We start from the raw sequence: 21,619 nt of genomic DNA on the forward strand, positions 1-21,619 counted from the left end.
CCATCCTGTCTCCTGAGTCAGCATTTTACCTACATTTCAAACATAATTCAAATTGATTATTGATGAGGAGCTTTTTAATAAGATTTCAATACAAAATAAATTCGAAACTTACTCAAATTGAATGACGTCCAACCCTCTTTGCAAGCAGGTAAACATTTGAACAATGGACTAGACCAAGTACCATTTTGTCTACAAGTAATTTCTATTAAAGTTCTGCTTGGCTCAATCATATATCCAGGTTTACATTGGTATGCAACAACTGCACCATAGGTAAACAATGTTTTCCTAGTTATAAGAATTGCATTATCAACCGATGCAGGTGGATTGCAAAAGATTTTTCTACACGACACTGGTTTGGGTTCCCATACACCTAAAATAAGTTGTATGCATCAATGTGCTGAATGATTATCCAGGTTCTAGGAAAGTTTGCAGCAGGAAATTCGCTGCATAGGAAAATCTCCACATAAAAAATCGCCTTTTTTAAAAAAGATTCGTTATTTAGGAATTTTATGTGGCCAAAATTTCTACGGCGGAATTCCCTGCGACGAATTTTTAGGACTCGGATTATCTCTACTGATCACACGGCTTGATCATATAACCATATGCTTCTGGTCACAAGTTATGGAACTCTCTAATACCCTTCAATCAAAGAATGGATTCTAACTTAACATTTCTCTCGAATAGGATGAGTGTGTTTGAGGACACCAAACTATTAGTTGAATTTAACGATAAAAAATTTGTTTGAAATGTAAAGATTGACTTGACAAGGTCAGAACATGGTTTTAAAATATGCAAACGGAAATTACAAAAAATAAAACCACCTCTCAACAACAATTGTGATATGAAATAAAAATGACAAGTGCTGTTTATAAAATACTAAATCTTTAAAATAAGGTCAGTATATTAGTCGACACAAATGTTTAGAAAGCCAAAACTACAAACTTCAATCTGCGAGTAATAAAATACTATTAGTGTTTTTTATTATTAATTCTATCTTTCCAATCTGCATAAAATGCTACAGAAAATGAATTAAAGAAAAATGCCTACTTCTTAGGGTATTTCTATAGTACATATCATTATTATAATATGTCATTAACGTAATATGTTACCATCATCTGTGCAATTCCATATCTGATCAATGCGATCAGTGTTAGTCAAATTATAACCTTTCTTGCAAGCTACTTGAACAGAACTTTTTGGCATGTACAATTTAGAAGGACTTGCATATGATATGCTGAGAAGATACATGCTGAAAAGATATTATCATAGATTTAACTCGTTTTCAACCAAATCAAGACAAAATGCAATATTTAACACAGGTAAGTATATATAAGATTTTACTTTATATCAGGTGAAGTAATATGCGATAAAACACCTTTTTTGTCCCAATTGCAATACTAAATATGTTCAAATATGAATGAACACCACTTATTCAATTCAATATACAGCAAAAACATTATGCATGCCAAAGTTTATTAATGATTACGCTATGCAAATATTTCATGAATAAGCATCTTCCATTTACTTTGGAATGGTGAAGTAAACAAACTTTTGAATATATTAAAATTTAATTCTAGCTATGGAAAATATCTATACTGCAATATTTCACAGATCTTCGACTAAAATTTTGGGAATTTTATTGATTTATATCAAAAATCTCAGAATATCCAAAAATTATTTAAGAAAAAAAGAGATCCAGGGTTCAACAACCACCAACACAAAAAGCAGCAAAGCTCCATTTCAAAGTACAAACAAAAAAACAAATAATAACACATACTTTCTCATAAGAGGAGTAGGATCAGGACATCTGATAGGACAAGGTTCAGTTAAATCACAATATTGAGCAACTCCTTTTCTAACCCAGCACCATGGTTTCAATGTATCATTGTTCCAGTTCATACATCTTGCATGATCAGGCCAGTTTTTATCGCCATTGTTATATTCTCTCCAGTTCAAACAATGTCCTCGACCAGTATGTTCGTAATAACCTAATCTCAAAAAATAAAATGTAATTTTTCTATTTAAATAAGATGGAATTTTCATATTTATCCCAGGGAAGAGGGAATATGGCAAGAAAGCGTAATAATATGGCGTGCTACGAACACCTGTCCTGTTACCACTTACGTGCTTCAGATGCCTCATCCTAATGGTGAAGGGAACCATACTGCGGCAAGGAGTCCAGCAATCTTCTCGCACATAATTATTCCCCAAATCATTCAAACCTGTAAGCCTACTCAGGATAATCAGAGATGCTATGGCAAGCATATTTCTAACGATGGGCAGATATAGAATAAATTATGAGCAAAATGTGAAGAGCATTAATGTAATGGAGTGACGTTATAATTTTAGACAACATGAAAGGACCTTGCATGAAACGAGCACGTTCATCACTTATAAACAAATCAAGCATTAGCCCAGCTATGAGAAGAGGAGTATGAGAAACGAAAGTGATTCTCTAGCACAGAAATAAACTTTTGCAAATCTATGACAAAGAGTGATCATGTGAATCATTTACTAATAAACCGATTTTACCTGAATAATCAGCACCGTTACCAATATAACATTCTGGTAGTGATTGACATGTAAATGGAAGAGGAGTTTTTCCATCACTTGGATGCCACAATCCAGAATTTGAATCAAGTACAACTGTTGTAATTGGACATCTGAAAGAGAATGACTATGTGAGATTGATGGTCATGTTGTGAACAAAGTTTGCTGTTGTTCATGTTAATGCATCCGGGGAAACAAAACTGCTTTCATCTTTATCTACTGGATCAATTGATTTATTTTCACTAGTTAAAAATGGAAGCACATCCTAGAAGGTTGATTATAACCTTTTTCAAATTTTCACCATATTTCCCCCAATTTGCATGGTTTTGAAATAAATTTACCGCTCATGAGGGGACACCGATTAAAGTATGTTCTCGTCCAGATTGATTTTGACAAACTGATAGCTCATGTATTACATAAAGATACAGACTAAGCTTTAATTATTGATATCGGTATTCAAAACAACAAAATCTATATAACAGAATGTGCCAATAGTGAAATATAAAATCTTCAAGTAAGTATATTTTTAATATTTCTGCCAAAGTGTTGAATTGCAGCATTCAATATTCGATAAACAATGTCATCACATACATATTTTCAAGTTTAGGTATGATAATATCAACAATTTTGGGGAATATCAAATATATATCAATGTTGTGATAAAAGGTTATCAGAACATTTTTAGCGGTTTATAAGTAGAAATTCAAATGAAAAGTTCAGTGATTACTTAGTTACTGAACATTCCTGCCATGGCTGAGATGACTTTACTGTTATACACCATGGTAAATCTATTTCATCTTTTTTCAACTGGTCTGTAGGAAAACCTTCTGGACGTCGACAATAATTTTGTCTTAGATCGGCAGTTGGATGAGTAATATTGGTGAATGGATGTTTGTGTGGATATTGTAGATTCCAGTATTGACAATGTACTCCATCTTTGGTGAATGATCTGAAAATATGAAAGTGTTCTCTTTTGCATTACAAAAAAATGAAAGAAAAAGGCTTAGATTAATATGAAAATGTCTAAATAATAAAACCAAAATTTTAAACAAACAAAGTATAAATGATTATGATTTTTATCAATACAGAAATGTCTAAAATACTTTGAACAATAATGTTCAATGGATACAAAAAGTTTGGATGAGGTGTAGAAAGTTAGATTTCCCTCATATATTCTATGTTGCAAGGTAAGATGGCCCATGCAACTTTGATTTTGTTTGAACTCCATTAGATGTCAAAATATATCATCTGACATGATCTAAAATATCATAAACAAATATTGTTTTAACTAAAAATATTGCAATGTTTACTAATTCGAGGGTTACAAGACTAAATGAAAAATTTTAAAATTTTAAAAAAGTATTTTCATTTGAAAATATTCTTAATCATAGTTTGAGGCAATACCCACCAAAGTATTTCGATTCAAAGCTACAGAAGTTCGAAATCAAAAATATATTTTTGCAAAACAGCTTTTTGAAAAATCACATTTTTAGTCTAATGCTCTCGAATAATAGTGACAATGACAAAGTTTTTCTATATACTGAGTTTTTCATTGTTAGTCATTCCCTACCTTGTTCCTCTGTAATCTTTCATTAGATCCCAAGGTTGAGCACAATCCTTCAACTTTTCCAGAGGAATATGATGACCAGGTCCTGTTACTGCTATCCAATCTTGTGATTTTGTTTTGAGACTAACAATTAACAAATCATCCCTGTCACCAAAGCCTCCATCCGATTCTATGTTTAGGCAAACACTGTGATTGCTTGAGAGACAAATGAAATCACCTGGCATTCCATCAGAATCACGAGGTGTTGGACCAGGAAGAAATATCCAAGACTGAGATGTGAGCGACTCAAATGAACAAGCAGCTAAAATGGAAAATATTCAAATAATAAGAAATTAAACAATTTGTTTAAAATAACAGTACAATTGTAGAAGTAGAAATTTGTCTCACACTTTTTTCATGCTTTATTCGTAATTCATGTATTCCCCTTATTTGTTATTCTATTTATAGATTACACTGAGGGAATAAACCAAATTAGTGGAAAAAAAGATTGATCATGTTTTCAGATAAAGTTTGAGTTAATTGAAATCCTTTGATTTAACAACTACATGTTAGTTAAAATCTCAAAAGTGCCAATCATATGTATCTCACTCCATATCAATACTCTAAACTACTCCCAAGGTAATAAATCTATTCTACCCAAGATACTAGTATGAATCTCACTTCATAAAAATTTGCCCCATAATATATCCAACTCAGAAGTGTGGTAAGGTGGGACAGGTGTGTTAAAGATGAAAAAGTGTGAGATAAATGGGAGATTGCATTTTTCATACATCGTTCCAATAAAATAAAAGCTCAATATCAATAACACTAAACTTGTGTCTGGAAAATCACAACAATGAGTTGAATTTAGGACAAAGAATGGAAAATATAAAAAAAATCAATTTCTCCTAAACTGTAATATTTATTTAATTATAATTTTTTTATTAATTAACAATGCAATGTTCCACAGTAATCATAACTAGCTTTGAATAGTCTTGCAGAATGACAGTACTTTTAACTATCACACATCACAATCAATGAGAGTATATTCAAATTTACCCAATAAAAGAGTAGGATTCATGTTATCATAAGCCTTATTGCTCTTCAATGGAATTTGAGCCTCTAAACAAAGTCCTAAAGCTCTATGTTTAATCTGAGATCCACCCTCTGAAAACCACCACAGTAGTCCTTTGTCTTCTAATTGGCAGGTTGTCATTACAGCAACAAACATGGCATCTGTAAAGAATACAAAAGATGTTCCAATGAAATAAATGCTGCATGACGAAACATTGAAAGAATATGTACTGCTTGCTCTTGTTCGAAAAATCAAAAACTCAATGTTCAATATGTTTTTTGTTAACACAAGTTACTTAATTAATCATCCATGGATCGGCGGTTGGGGCATCATGCTAAGCAAGCGTTATTTATATGCTTGCCATTACATCTCTGATGACCCTGCGTGGGTTCACAGGTTCGAATCCTGTGGGGGGTGACAGTGGTTCACGAAACCGCTGGTCGGTTATGCCTTTCTCTACCTCCAATCCACACACCTGAAACAACTGGTTGATTATTTTTATACTCAACATGGACTGGTAACTAGTTTGCTACATGAATAAACTAACTTATCAGATTTCCTTTTCCCAGGACAACTATGACTTCCTAACCGTCTTATTCTATCCTATTGACGTATGCGAATATAAAGATGTCTAGAAGTATTGGTAAGCACAGCCCACAAAAATATTGTTCGAACCAGACAGTGTTGAAACAGTGTCTATCTGAGCCCTTATTTAACAGTAATATCACACTCAAATATTACAGTGTACTGTAGATGAACAAACCTGGAGCACTTGACGGTTTCGCTGGTTTTGCACATCTTGTTAAGTTATAAGAAGAATGCAACATAAAAGGAAATCCTAAATCTTCTTTAAAATCTGGAATATTGAAGACACTGAACAATTCATCATGAACAACCAAATCCCAAGCAACTTTCTCATTATTTTCTGGAGATAAACATACCTGGGTGTATCCTGCCATTTAAACAAAATTAAAACGCCATTAGATCAGTATAGCCTATATATCTAAATGATCAGCTCAGTCAGCTAATAATTTGGAACACACTCGCCATCACAGCAAATACCCAACGTACAGGTTTGTGTATTACAAATTCTGAATATGTGATAGACACTCCTTGCAGGGTAATGAAAATAACTACAGGTTGGCTATATGTTCTTCCTCCACCTATCATGCCCACAAATATTAAACGTTCAACTGGTCATCTATTTCTATGCCCCACCTAGTAATCAGATGGACATGACTAAGCCAGCTTATCTTTAAACCAAAAAAGCTTGAAAAGTATTGCCTTTTTTTAAACTTAAACATCAACAGAGATGAACAAAGAAGTACACATGTCTACAACAGTACTTTAAAAGAATAAAATAGAATAAAGAATAAAAGTCTCTAATAAATAAACACAAGTACCGGTATATCAAAATCAATTTGGCAAATACATTCATAGATGTATATCGACTTATAAGTCACAGAAAATAAATGAACATTTATATTCAAGGCCATTCAAGATCAGCGCATTCCTCTAATATCCTATACTTAAGAATAAAATGAAACAAAACAACAATACCAATACATCCACAAGTAAGATAAAATCCACTTTCTGAATGGCGTAGGATAAAATTTTCATCATCATTTTTCCGAAAAATCCATCGAATAGCAAGATTACTTATATCACAATCATCAAGTAAAACATAAAATCTCATACGATAGGATGACAAGCATAAACCAGTGGCAACATTCATCAATATATTTTCAGTTAGTTTTATCCATCTGTTAGGAATATGAAGAAATAAAATGAGCCAAAATTATTTTTAAAAAGAAAAGATACACCTAAAGACTATCCATTTATCCATACTGTTAACATAAAGACAATCGAACATGCTTGGCAAATGTTGTAACTGTTTCAGGAATTAAGTTGATCTCTTATTGAGCAACAAAGTACAGTAATGTTATATTACTATGTAAAATTAGAGTCAATACAAGTCAATCTTGTCATCGAACCTTTGGTTGCCCTGTGTATGTTTGCGGGTTCGAATGTTGTGATTGTGAGGTATAATTATGTACAAGATGATTGTTAGACTCCTCAACACCACAAATAGCTTCATTTTACCATTGATCGTTTATGGCTTACTCCACCATCAGTTCCATGAATATGAAACAAATAACTGGATAACTAATCCCATATTAGACATGGACTGGTAAACAAACAAGAGTCGGGGTTCACCATATGATCAAGTCGTCTATCGACTTTTCTCACCCCAGGACAAACATGAAAACCCTATTCTATTTTAATTGAACAACCATAGTATTGTGGCAGTAAACTAATAAAAGTAATATAGAACCAAATACCCAAATCTAATAATATATTAGTTGATACTCTGTGAGTATTCTACAAAACAAAAATGAACACAATCGAAATATTCTAACAGCAACTAACAATGAGTTACTGTTTCAACAAAGAGCTATTTGGGGCCAATGTGCAAAAATACATGTCGAGACCTACACGATGACCTAATAAAACAGAACCCAGAATTTGTTTTAATCACTACTACAAAAATGAAGAAAATTTATTTAAAAAAGATATATACGGTAGTTAAAACACCTTTGATTTATATCTTGATGTGAGCATACGGAAGTTAACAGTTGTTTGGATTCAATGGTAGATGTTATGCACTCATCACATGCATGACCTCGCAATAAAAAGTAACTTCCTCCTGGAGTTTTACTCATTAAAGTTATCATTCGCACCATTCCAATGTCAGAATTCCATGCCGTAAACAGTTCTCTTCTAGTGTCTGACATTAAAACCTAACAAATTGAGCACGGATGACTGAATCTTTGAGGCATACCTATAATTTAACCACTGGTTGTGTATGCCTTCGAACAAAACACTAAAGAATTTGATATAAATCATGATTTTGCTGCAAAATATTGAAGAATCCATTATATTATTCAATATCATAATTTATTCAGATAATTTTTCAAAGTTAGGTGTAAGGCAGAATTCTAGAATTTTGTATTTAGAACTAAGTATGGATGTGAAGAATGAGCTAATAACATACAAACCCTGCTACAATGCAGAAATTGGAAATTTTCTCACTTTTCTTTCCTTAGCATCGTGGGTCATTATATATAATGGTGGAAGCTTTTCTTCTGGACCGTGATCTGGGATCCATGACAATGACACCCTGGTGTTGTGAACACTCCAACCTTGATATGATTTAGAATGTCTCCTTGTGCATGTTTCTGCAATCAATTCGTCTCCATGTTGTGGAGGCAAAGATGTTACAGAAAGACATGTTCCAGTAGCTGCATTTACAAGAGATGTCCCAGCCCACCAATAAAAATTTTGTCTTTCATCTTTACAGTCACAAAGAGCTGTTACAACTTTGTTTGTACTCAACACAGCTATACACAATTTGCGATTCTCTGTAAGAGGTAAGATGAATGTACTTAGGTAGTATAACCATTTTGAATATACTTATTGTCTGGATGAGTGGTTTCTAACCAGGAGTTTATTGACTGCCAGAGGTCGTCAAAAAAATTTTGAGAATCATAAGATTTGCATGCATAAGGTGAACCCAAAATCTCAGAATGAAAGTTCAAGCCTTTGCTGTTCTGTTTGTAAAGAATGACAAATCAAAGGCAACTTCATGCATCATGCTACAGAGTATGACAAAATTTATTAGCCTAATATGTTTATTTTTTTCAAAAGATCATTAGGTTGTCATTTATTCAAGTTTGATGTTTAAAACTGGTTCAAGTACATGTAAGGAAAAGTTTCTGATAGAATACGTAATATATGGCTCCTATATAAGGCAGTTCATGTCTATCTTCGAATGGAAACAATGTTTCAAGTAAGAGCTGCTTGAACATAACATTATAAACTGTTTTTATTGAAGGGGCCCACAACTTTCAGAAAAATCATCAATATGATTCATGGCACTGAAATGGTTGTGAACCAATGATCTACATAGTAAAAGTAATTCCTCCGAGAGATCTATTAAATATAAATTGTTTAAACATGTGTGATTGAAGCATGTGCATGTGGAGTTTTCTATATTTTGCAAGTACTACAATTATCCATATTAGATTCATTAGTTTCATATTGTAGTGCCTTCTAATTGATCAAAATTGTATAATAAAAGGCTGACGACTCACTTGAATCAGGTTGCAAAGAATATATTATAAACTTGTCATTTTCATGAATTTCTGGCATGAATTTCCCTTTACTTGACGTTGACCCAATATCCAAGCAATCATCAACTTTGCAAGATTTACGCTGAAAGTCCTGCAGTGACCTAACTCTGCACCATGGTATATTAAAAGAAATATCTTCATTCCTACAAAAGTTGTTTCCATCTGTTTCTATTTCGCTATAAGGTGGAACAAGTAGAGTCAATGGATGAACAACATCAATATCTGGAATATCAGTAGCATTCCATATTTCACAAGTTTCACCATTCTCAGAAGTGGATACAGATCCATGATAAGTTGCACCAAAACCAATACTACATCCTCTGTATTCGTTACTGCCGCTATATTTGAACCATGGCTGAAATCCACCAACTGACTGACCATCTAGATTGTATCGCAATAGATGTGTATAAGGGGAATGTAGTGGAGTTGATAAATCCTCATACACTCCTAAAAAATAAATTCAAAAACAAAAGTGAACATTAAATCAACTTCAAAATTCACAACGCCCACATCAAAAAATCAGAGCAACTGTAACATCTATAATCTATATCAGGGGTTCCCAAACCATGGCCCGCGGGCCAAATACGACCTGCGTAACGATTTAAAATAACCCGCCGAGCTTACGTGAAATAGTGTTCAACAGATTTTATTTCTACCGTTTTGCGATCTAGATACCGCTAATTTATGTCATTATCAGAGTTCAAGCACGTGTTTATCGTAACAATTCAATTATACCAGTATATCAATTATAAGTACCATATCAGCCATATAGGAAAGCCACCAGTTATCAGCCATATAGGAAAGCTTAAAGATGTCAGAAATCAAACAAAAACTAGATTCAGAAAACTATCGTTTCTTGGATAAATGGCAGTGTTCGTATTTCTCCATTGAAAAGTATCAAACTTTGCAGATTTGTCTTCTTTGGCAACGAACTATTCCAGTTCTGAAGGAATACAACAATAAGCGCCATTATGAGTCAAACAAACATGTTTCAAAAAAATGACAAACGAAAGTGAATCCACTTTTGGGCGCTACATTCTTCCGGCCCGCGAACATCTTTCCGATTCTAATTTTGGCCCGCGACCAATAAAGTTTGGGACCCCCTGATCTATATAATATATATATATATATGTAATAATAGGCCATACTGATATAAATAACTAGTTTAAAACAATTTTAAATAACAATACCAATATAAGACTTCGGTGAATCCTCGAGCAAATCCATCAGAAAGTTATGGCCGCTAATTTCTTTATCTGCAGCTAAAGTCCAATTATTCGAAGCACAAAACTTCTGTGCATCTGAATATGAACGCGGATCATCAAATACCTGTTAAAATATTGTGACAAAAGACACAGCTGTTGGATTCTCTTGTTTTCTCATACTTTTTATGTGAATAGCCATCTCCTATTGGCCATGACTCGATAATATAGAGGGGCCAATAAAATAAGACCTCATTTTCTCATGACCATGTTGTTCAGGTATACTAATGAAGGTCTCTAGTTTTGAGTATCCCAAACTGGGGTTCGGGGGTCTGTGATGACTGAACAGGGGGTCCCACAACGATAATAAAAGAGTCTGATCGATCTTTAATGATTGATTTCGAACAAAAAGCATTTGCATTTTCTTGGTCGAGCGTTGCGGACGAATATCCATTACTTTCAAAAAAAGGTAACTAAAATTTTATTGCCCTCTGCAACTACCTGCATGTGGGAGGCAACATTTTTAGCTATACAGAGCGAGCAAACCTTGCCGTAGAGTCGAACCTACGAGTTTGCTTGTCACGAGGTACTCCAAGAATTGATAAATTGTGAAGTAAAAAGCAACCTCATCCATCACATTACTGTTGTTTGTGTTTTTGTGTTATAAATGAAACTAACTAAATGAAAAAAATTATCTATCTATGCTGGTTGGGCAGAGAAATTGAGGCATGTAATGGGGGTCCGTCAAAACTGGGGGTCCGTCACGAACATGGGTTCGCAGCCCAAAAAGTTTGGGAAACCCTGCTCTAGTTTAAATAGATCTGTTATATAGTGGTCCTATACTGGTCAGACAAAGCTAAAATGTAAAGTTTTCAGTTTCTCCACACATGATAATTTTCTATGTATAAGTGCATTCTGATTTGGTGTAATATTGCTAAACAGACAATAAAAATGGCATAGGCAGAGATGGGAGTTTCATTTCTGAGATCAGATAAGATTTGATTCAAATTCATATGTGTAATTTTATTAGGATATTCAATATCAAACAGTGCTTATTATGAATTGAATAAAAACAGGATTGGTGTTTGGAAATCATATTTCTAATTATAAGTAAAACAATGCACATAATGGCAAGCTATCTATATGACCTTGATGGTGCTAAAAATGCAATATCTAAACTATTTGCGATCAATTTAGAGCAAAATGTTCGCACGCATGAGAAATTACATAGGTGTTTCTGACTTTTTTCTGCAATAAATCTTCCAATTTAGTATTTTAAATTTGCAGAATACTATAACCCCTACATATGCCGTGTTTTCTGGCAATTGTGATACTAAAATGATCTGTAGCTGTTGACTGACAATAGTAAGATGGAGCCAATTTCTAAAGTTAGGTATTTTATTTTCTCCTAGTATTGAATGAACATTTTCACAATTTCTCATGAATACGCTGTAAAGTTTAGGAAAATAGAATAAATGAACATACCTTGAAACAATTTATATCTTTTTCGTTATATTCAGAATAATGAGCTGAAAAGTCAGGAGGGCAGAGGATGGTACAAGGTTGCGTATTACATGCTTTTACTTCATACAATGAACCTCCACCACAATTCCTATCGCCATGAAATGCACAATTTCTTTTCTTTCGTTTCGTTCCTCCTCCACAAGTTTTGTCACAAAGTGTCCAGAAGGTCCAAGCAAAAGATCCTCCAGCTCCTGTATATATAAAAATGTAATAAGAATAAAAAATGTTGAACCATTTTCATGATAAAATTTTCCCAACTGGCAATGTACTGATTTCATGACAGAGTTGTGTGATAATAATCTCAATAGATAAACCGACAGTCTGACAAGCAACTGATTTCAGTATTCCATATTTAATTTCATATTTTTATTTATTGTCTTTTTAAGAAACTTTTTACAGGCTTTTATATACCACTTTTATTCCCACATTTTGCTACAAAGAAGGCCCTGTATAAGCAATTACTGATATCCAACAATATGTAAGGAGTTTTTATTTTTAGAAAGAATCAGAATCTTCGTTTACAAAATATGATGAAAACCTTTCGTACTCAAACAGAAAGCTTATACGTAGCACAGTCCTTGCTCATTGTTTTATAGTATACTTTCCTTTTCAATATTGTCTGATTATTTTTAACCTGGCGCATCAGTCAAACACAATCAAATGTGACATTTTTATCAGTCCTTGTGACATCATTATCCAAACTTGTAACACAATAGCACCTGAGATAGTTTTAAAGCGACCAACACAAAATTGAGACCTTATTCTCTCTGTGTTACAAATCTTACAGGCTCTATTCCAAATGCTATATCCACAGTGTTTTCTGTTTGTATTAAAACCGTAAAAACATTCTCATTTTGTTTTCGCTCTTTCCTATATCGAACCACATCTCTGGCGTATATAAAAAATGAATATCTGGACATAGAATAGTGGAAAAATATATTGTTCATGTATGCAGGTGATCATTAGCCATGGAAGTATGGATACAGTATTCTTGTGACAACACCTGTAGACTTCTTCAAGTCACTTGTTATATCAATTTTTATAAGCATCCGCATGTGTATGCCATGACAAGAAGTTACTGGTTTGAAATGCACCACAAACATCAAAAATATTTGGAAAAAAATTCATCTCACCCCTTTTAGCACATATGTTCAACCTCTTGTTTGTTCCAAGCATATAAAATTTGGAATTATCATCTGGTTTACTTGTCATTACCCAACGATTTCCTGGACCATCATCACTTACGTTAAGATACATGTCATCTCGATTTTCATCAGGAAGTACATCAAGCGGTGACAATAGTCGAACATAGTAACCAGTGCCTGGAAAATATTTGGAATTATAATGCGCAATCATGTGCACAATACCTAAGTCATTGTCTGGCTGGTAATCATCCAATCCCCTTTGACCAAACTTCTAAAATCACCATAAAGAGGCAGACTATATTTGTTAGTTATAATTGCATCATATCAGTACAAATTGTATAGAACCGATAATGTATCATGCAAGGTACTTGTCAGTGTGCAGCACGGTTGTTAATTTAATATTCTGTACCAGTTTTGTTGTTTTTCAATTTTAGTTCATGTCTGACCAGTATATGTTATGCCATTGAAATGGCAATATTATATGTTTGAAGGGCGTCAAAACTTGATTTGTTGTAGCCGCATAAAGTACAAAAAGTACACATTGATTAAGCATCTCCTTTGAATCTATACATAGAACAACTAAGTATTTGAACCCATTACCCTTCGTTCAGAATGTGAATTCCATATCTACAGGTCATAGAGTATAATGACATTGCCTTCTGAGTGGCAGTCAACATTAGGTTTTCACTTAAGCTTGTTCGGGTGCCTAGCTTGTAATAATTTCTCCATTTGCTAAACTTACACATCCAATGTTGAGTTGGGTCATTAAAATCACAATGTGTTAAAATGACTTCTAGTTCATTTGGTTTTGTTCCATTGAACGATGTTATATTCAATGCCAAACATCTATGGATTCCCTTGTGTATAATATTATGATAATCAGCCCAAGACCACATGAAATCGGTCCTTTCTTTGTTGTAAGGACCAGGACAACGACGATATATTCTGTATTGAAAGAAAAAATTATGATACAAAGATGAACAACAAGAAATTAACAAAATACCCAAAATATGTTTAGAGGGGCAAGGTGGATTGACCATTAATGACATATCTATTACTATCTCAATCTTATATTTTTAATTCATCTCACTTTAATTTAATAATGAACAAATTGAAAACTTACCGTGGAGTTGATCTGCCATCATCAGTTGTATTTGATTCAGCACACTTGTGGTATTTCCAATTTATGATGCCGAATATACCGTCATAACGAAGACCAAATTCACATGTGTCTTCATCTGTATCAGGTGAACAATCAGCTTCTTCATTACATTGCTAGATGGAGATCATATTAAAGTATTATATTGAGTTTGTATTTTGTATGCATAGGAAAATGCTACATCATAAACGTTGTTTAAATGTCTCATATTTGAACCCTATGACTTCATGATTGATAATGAACTGCTTTTCCAGTGCCTTATTCTAGAAATTAAAACACATCATGAATAATCCATACCAGAACTATCAGAATAACAAAGCAATGTTTTCTTTCTTGGGACTGAAGAACTTTGTTTGATCAATTGTGTGCCTCAAAACTATACTTAAAAGTGAAGTAATGATTTTTATTATGGCACTGGTGATACTCGAGTTTTGCTACTTACCGTAGATACTTGAAGAACAGAAATATTCATCACATAATTAATTTAGAATATTTATCTATTGAACATTTATCTGCAGATTCAATGATGTAGAATCTTTTTGAGTCAATACAAAATAGCTATATTACATAAACATCAAATAAATAATATTTCTGAATTGTGAAACAGTCATTTATAATCAAATATCAATGGACTAATTCTTCTACATTAAAAATACCTTTGCCAGATCATGGCATTGCTTAGACTGACTACACATGAATTCATCCTTTGTACATTTATCCTCTGGACTCTCTTCTTCGTAAGATTCAACCTCATACAGATTACGTCTAGGTTGTGGTAGCATTCGTCCCTGCAGAACCACTCTGCAACAAAACAGAGGTAGCCCATATTACTGCAATGTAAATTACCACTTTAAAATACCAATAAAAAAGTATGCTACATAAATATTGAATTCTTATTTAATAATATGAAAAACGTACAAATAATTTATACAAAGCAAATACAAATATAGTTCACCCTATCTAAGTAACACTTCATTTTCTAAGAATTAAGAAGGATCAGAAGATGTATTTTTATAAAGAAATCAGAGATGATTTTACTGTAGCACCTTGTAGCAAAACAAAACAATCGTATTTAGAATAACAAAACTGAAACAAATAATGAGTGTCAAACTTGAAACACAAAACTCATAGATATATATTTATTTCTTAACATACCTTCTGGTTTCAGCACAAAGTTCAGATTTACACCCTCTTAATTCTTCTGAGTTTCCTGGTGGACATGGCATATTACGACAAAGCCGAGTTCTGAACTCAACCCCAAATCCACAAGACACACTGCACTTGCTCCAGGGTGACCATTTCCCCCAACTAATATTACAACAAAAAGGGAATAATTAGGAACTGATAGGTAGATTGATTATACATATGATTCATATTTCCAAAGAAACAGAAAACAATCATCAGTTTTATGTAGTTGAGGACGGATAGTATTTTAAATAATCAAATTTACATAACAACAAAGTATTTGGCAATATCATATTTGCAGATGTTGAAAAATACATGATATCCGATGCATAATTGGAGATAATGGCAGATAACATGCCACAGAGGTTATATGTCAGAAATAATTTTTAGAATTATTTATTATATACTATTGAATTCCCATAAAAAGGAAATTGTATTATGCTCTCTTATAGGAAAATAATCAGTCGATTTCTATTGCGACTGATTTAAATTTCTTATTCAGAATAGTAATATATGGTCATCCTGAGTGATATCTAAGCTTTTAAAGTCTTCTTATCTAAAATGTTATTCTGGGAGTATTTTCGATTATCAATTTATCATCTTGTGAAATCAAACATGATATCTAGATAAAGTGCTTATCCTAAAATGTTGTGACGGGTGTGTACCTTCCATATTCACAAACATTGCAAGTTCTTTGACACTGGCTACGTATAGTCGGCCAGTTGCATTGATTCATTGCTTTGTGTCTTGAACACACACCAACTCTTCGAATAGCATCATGACAAGTTGAGGGTAAACTATAAACATTTTCTAGTATGCTTCGACGAAATCTTTGCTTTTGATAACCTCCTGCTGGAAATTTTTAAATTAACAAGCAAAACATGCTGAGTTCAGAGAATAACTTTTTAAGATATAATACAAAAATAATATAAATAAAAATATACAAGTATAATATAAAACAACATGAATAAGTAATGTGCAGTTTTCACAGAACAATTACATTGCCACATGAATTGGTAGTTCATGATTGACAATAATTATGTCTCATATCAAGATATCATATCATACCAACAAATTGAGCGAATTGATAACACAGTCTCACCTTTATACCCTTTCAGGACAGTTAAAATAACTTTCTATTTGTATTATTAAAGTATTCTGTATTATTCATATAAAGTCTATCACTAATAATCAAAAAAATATGTTAATACCAAAATATGATTCCACACTCAGTGAAAATTTCCTTTGTGGTCCTTCCAAGAATAGATTGAATGCTGATTCTTCAACAGTTCCTACATGTTTGAGTTCAAGTTTATCAACACAAAGAAAATTGGACGAGTTTCCAAACTTATTTTGTTTGCTAACAACAAACTGATCACAACTTTCTTCTGAAGTTTCTCTGTAAAGAAAATTGAAAAAGTGAAAGCAAAGCGATTTCCTGAATGAACCTTCAGTCCGCAAAGACACATCATTGCACCAATTAGTTAATTAATTTGGTAATCAAATGGTTTTGACGCTACGTAATGAAAGTCAACATTTGTAAGTGAATAGGCGTAAACAGCACTCGTTTCAAACTTTTCCCAGGTTTTGCATCTTTCCGCCACCTTTGTATGTGCTATTTATTTTTTGTTCCAGTTATAAAATATAGTGTAAATTATATAAAATTAAAAAATAGATTAATGGAAATGTGACACAGTTGACACGCAATTTGACAACAACCTATACTGGCCATCCCAGCTTTAAAATAAAACGAGTAATATTTCCTCGCTCAGCACCTGTTTTTAATATTGGTTTATATTCTGTAATACACAATGTTTGCAACTCTTGTGCTGGCATAAATTGCGTGAACCTATTTCAAGTTTCATTATTGATAATACGCATACACATTGTAAAAATAAAAAAAACTTTAATTCTAATACTATCAAATGTTCATAAAATGGTTAAACACCAATAAACTCACTTTTGCTTGAACCACAATGTATATTTTAATTGATGTTCTGGTAAGGTGACAAATTTCCAATGTTTGTTGAGGAAACCATCATAGTTTCCTCGTGGATCGTCATCAGCAGTATAATTAAAACCTGGCTGAATAAAATTAATTTCAGGATATTCACAATATAGTCAATTGTAATATACTATTCGCAGCGATAGTGGATGTGAATAAAGAAACCCAAAAGTGGTATAAACCCAATCCAAGATATCTACAACTATTTCTATTCAGGGCATCTATGGTAATCATTTTCCTTCTATATATCATGGAACTAGATGGACAAAACCTCGCCAAAGCTCAATCACTCAATAGCTTGTGATGTTGTCACGTCTACTCACCAATACCAGTATCGCATCTTCTTCATCAGAAAGTGAAATTCCTTCCACTGAAAACAAAGTAATGAATGTTTAACAAGTATATAATCTTACAACAGAACATTTCGAGCATTCATTGCAAACTTCAGCACATCCCATTATCATATGATTGATTCCATTAATTAGAATAGAAAAACAGTCTTTTGAATTGTCAGTATGATAAAGTAATGGTAATTTTGAAAAATTACTGTTCATTTATTATTTTATACTATGCTATATATGTTTCTAGCATTATGCCAGGGCGGAATACCTGCGTGGATGTGACCGACGCTTTGACGGTCGTTTAACGCTTATTTCAGATCATATGATTTGATCCCTGAACACTATTCGTTGTAACAAGATCATTGCGACTATTGAATTATCGGCCAATATCCTCACAAATTTCACTCATATTTGCGTTTTTTGGTTTATACTAAATTCATTGGCATGGCCTACGATTAACTTTTTTCATTAACGTTGCGTATAAGGTGTCATTGCGAACTGTCGATCATCGCTTCGAACATATGTGTTGAAACATTTAGCCTTTCCTGATACTGTTATTAAATTATACATCACCATCTATAGAGGATCGGGGTATGATGGTTCAAAATTCTCGTTTTCGCACGCCGTTCCGGACAAACTCGTTTCCGAAATATGGATTCGCTTTACTTTTTTCATTCGACGTATTTAGACGTCTTTAGCTCCGAACAAGGACATGCAAAGGCGGCCACTAATATTCAGAAAGCTGCTTTATTTAGGAAGGCCGGAATAATTCCGAATCGGCATTGCATACCTGGCTTATCATAACCTGAGTTTGTACATTTTGTATGTACGATGTGTATTTACGGTATAGTGAGAAAATAAAATACCGATAACTGGTCGGCATGGAATTCGATTTTTATAAGCGACGTCATCATAAATGAATCCCACGCTCCATTTATAAGCCATTGTACCAACACATATTTCATAGATGTCTCTTCCTTCGCACCAGCAAAGTTTTCTCGCGATATTTAGATTGGCGACCAGTTTTGATCACGGTTGAAGAACCCTCTTGTCACTGAACTAAATTTCTGTCTCGTGCAAACTCATTTAGTTAACCGCAGCGCAGCCGCTCCAATAAATAGATATTCTCCTTAGCCTTTAATTAATGTTTTTAGGGCTCTTGATATTGAGCAATCAAATATGAGACATATTTATCGGAAAGTTATCCCATTACTTTTCATATGCTAGCATGTTGCCTCATAGTCTACTATAAAATCGCTGAGCTGAAGATTTAGTTTGCAAACCATGCATAAATGCTAATATTTCGCTTTTCCATTGTGTATTTCGTGACGATGGGAATAGGTACACTCTTATTTACAGTGTCACAAAAAGCTCAATATGTTTTACGCTAGGCGTTTTTTTGTAGAATATACCAATTCATAGCGTAGCAAGTACAAAAGAATAGATACTATGGATATTAACACTTTTAACCACGTATTATTAATTGCGCATTTTATTTGCCTGAAACAAGGTTGTTGCCCGATCCTATTTATCTACGATATTGATATATTTTTTATGCGAAGATGTTGATTGACGTATTTTCTGCTCTCATTGAAGAGTACGTTTAATAGTATTGAGAATATAAAGCGGGATGGCGACTTGCTTTCCTATAATAGCTGTTTCTCGCGCCAATCAGCGCTTCATGGGGCGAAATGTAGCCTGATAAATCGTAACTTTTTGTTTTAAAATAAGTTTATACTGTATACGCAGATAGGATATTGGTTAAGCATAAATGAAATATTACAACATGAAAGGACACTTCAGACAATCACTGATAAAATTTTATTGCTCTATCGACAATTCGAAAGTTGACTTTGATTATACGGATGGGAGTCCGTCAGCTCAGAGTGCTGAGAAAGGAACAAAAGAGTTTAAAACATTTTCCATCCGCGGTCGTAATCGCTTGAAAGGTTATCCCACTGCAGTAAACGGGCCAGACTTTGTATATATGAGCTTAATATATATATGTCATCTATATTTTCATATATTTCCAGACAAACAATCGTATATATTGCCACCAATTTTGCCATTCGTACTTTTGTTGTTTTCAATTCCTCGGACAAAATAAGTCTCAGTTCAATAATAATTTAATGTTTGTTTTGCTCAATCATAATATCCCGATGATAGTCTAAGATATTGAATATTTATTGCAGCATTGTGAACAACGCCTGGATTGCCATCAATATCATATTTCATTAAATAGCTGTATTATTGCATGAAGAATTTGAAATGTGGGAGGTTTTTGTCTCGCTTTGTATGTTCCGTATTTCGTCGGTCCTCGATCTCTCGTAAACAACTTTAGGTGAGGTAATTCCAAATGTCAGCAAAAAAAAATTTTCAAAATTTAAGTATTGAATGTTTTTGTTATCGATCTACAAAAATTCGTACCTGGAGATAAAAGCGCAAACATCAGGAGCAGAGCTTTCGAAGTCAACAATAGCAGGTACATCCCTCGCCATAAATTTCGTTCAATAAATATGGAAGTTCAGAAATAGATCATAACGTAGGCAGAGAAGATATAAAACTTTCCTCCTTCATTTTCAAACACTACAGACCTTCAAAAGACATAGTACGCAAAGAGCATTAGAAACGCAGGTAGAATAAAATTGAAAATGTTAGACACCGATACAAAGCAACACATCATTTGTTTTTATCCAGTTGTGAGGAGTTTCTCCGCGAACGACTGAGATGTATAACACGCGATGGATACATATTTAGAGATACACACCAACTACTGAAACATGACAACAATATGACGTGTAACTCAAAAATGACATTCTTGTAGTCTAAAAATAAGACCAAAACCAGGAAGTCACATAAACTTGGATCAGTCATTGATCTGCACAAAAATAAAATATTACGTGAGGTGGTAATATAATAACAAATGAAATTCTTCCACGAAGTTTTAAAATTATTACAATTTAGCCAGTCTGAGCAAGAAATTTGAACAGAAACGCGATGCCTATAATAAGCAGGATGGGATTTCTAAGGCAATATATCCAAATATATTCTATCTTGCACAAAGATTACGGTAGGCGCGCACAGGTTGGAACCCCGATGTTGCGGTTATCGAGTATACGTCGCGCTTGAAACTGAACTAAATCTAACTTATCGATGTCAAACAAACTTATGGGGTTAATGATATATCGTGGGTCGCCATAATGTTTTACTTGAATAAATATTTTGAGGTATTTTTTGTATTTTAATTCAAGAGTTCGAGCCTTATGAATCGCAAAGCCGTATTGGATTTGCAGATAAAAATTGTACATACATAAAAAGGTTTATTTGCGTTTGTCACATGTGTGAATCTGGAATTTTATGCAAGGAACACAATGTCAAACTGGCAACAATCTAACGTAAACAAGAATTTCACACCGGTATTACTTATCAGTGACGTCACAAAGTTGTTCTATATGCGTCGATAGACCAACATATCTTGAAAGGCGAACGTAAGTCTATTATCTCCTTGTTTCTTGCATTTACTGCAGACAAGATTTTACAAGAAGCTTGAAAATGGACAATGTGCACGTTGGCGCACTAGGGATGTAAGTTTCAGAATTTCGAATCGAAGCGATTCGAAACAACATCAATTCGAAGCAATTTGTGATAAATTGGCTTGATTCTATTTAAAATATTAATAATCTATATAATACGA

At 33.4% G+C, this 21,619-nt stretch overlaps 1 protein-coding gene across 2 annotated transcripts in view; it reads right to left on the reverse strand.

The window, feature by feature from the left end:
- Positions 1-20,541, reverse strand: part of LOC120335351 (uncharacterized) — a 62,637-nt gene extending 42,096 nt beyond the window's left edge. The window contains exons 1-24 of one of the 2 annotated variants that reach the window (XM_039402844.2): positions 20,353-20,541; positions 17,908-17,954; positions 17,540-17,664; positions 16,791-16,978; positions 16,245-16,431; positions 15,550-15,702; positions 15,051-15,195; positions 14,359-14,510; positions 13,978-14,180; positions 13,224-13,412; positions 12,052-12,281; positions 10,555-10,693; positions 9,326-9,811; positions 8,265-8,593; positions 7,767-7,972; positions 6,732-6,934; positions 5,935-6,123; positions 5,156-5,332; positions 4,121-4,418; positions 3,278-3,499; positions 2,533-2,663; positions 1,778-1,988; positions 1,110-1,249; positions 113-370 (exon numbers count right to left, since the gene is read on the reverse strand). In XM_039402844.2, coding sequence (XP_039258778.2) covers positions 113-370; positions 1,110-1,249; positions 1,778-1,988; positions 2,533-2,663; positions 3,278-3,499; positions 4,121-4,418; positions 5,156-5,332; positions 5,935-6,123; positions 6,732-6,934; positions 7,767-7,972; positions 8,265-8,593; positions 9,326-9,811; positions 10,555-10,693; positions 12,052-12,281; positions 13,224-13,412; positions 13,978-14,180; positions 14,359-14,510; positions 15,051-15,195; positions 15,550-15,702; positions 16,245-16,431; positions 16,791-16,978; positions 17,540-17,664; positions 17,908-17,954; positions 20,353-20,413 — 4,669 coding nt within the window. In that variant the 5' untranslated portion in view covers positions 20,414-20,541. Of the gene's footprint in view, positions 1-112; positions 371-1,109; positions 1,250-1,777; positions 1,989-2,532; positions 2,664-3,277; positions 3,500-4,120; positions 4,419-5,155; positions 5,333-5,934; positions 6,124-6,731; positions 6,935-7,766; positions 7,973-8,264; positions 8,594-9,325; positions 9,812-10,554; positions 10,694-12,051; positions 12,282-13,223; positions 13,413-13,977; positions 14,181-14,358; positions 14,511-15,050; positions 15,196-15,549; positions 15,703-16,244; positions 16,432-16,790; positions 16,979-17,539; positions 17,665-17,907; positions 17,955-18,791; positions 18,888-20,352 lie in introns of those variants that run through there. The other variant, XM_078110128.1, reaches the window with a different exon arrangement.
- Between the last annotated feature and the right edge of the window lie 1,078 nt (positions 20,542-21,619).

Source organism: Styela clava, chromosome 2, assembly GCF_964204865.1.
Source record: "Styela clava chromosome 2, kaStyClav1.hap1.2, whole genome shotgun sequence".
Classification (NCBI taxonomy): Eukaryota; Metazoa; Chordata; class Ascidiacea; order Stolidobranchia; family Styelidae; genus Styela; species Styela clava.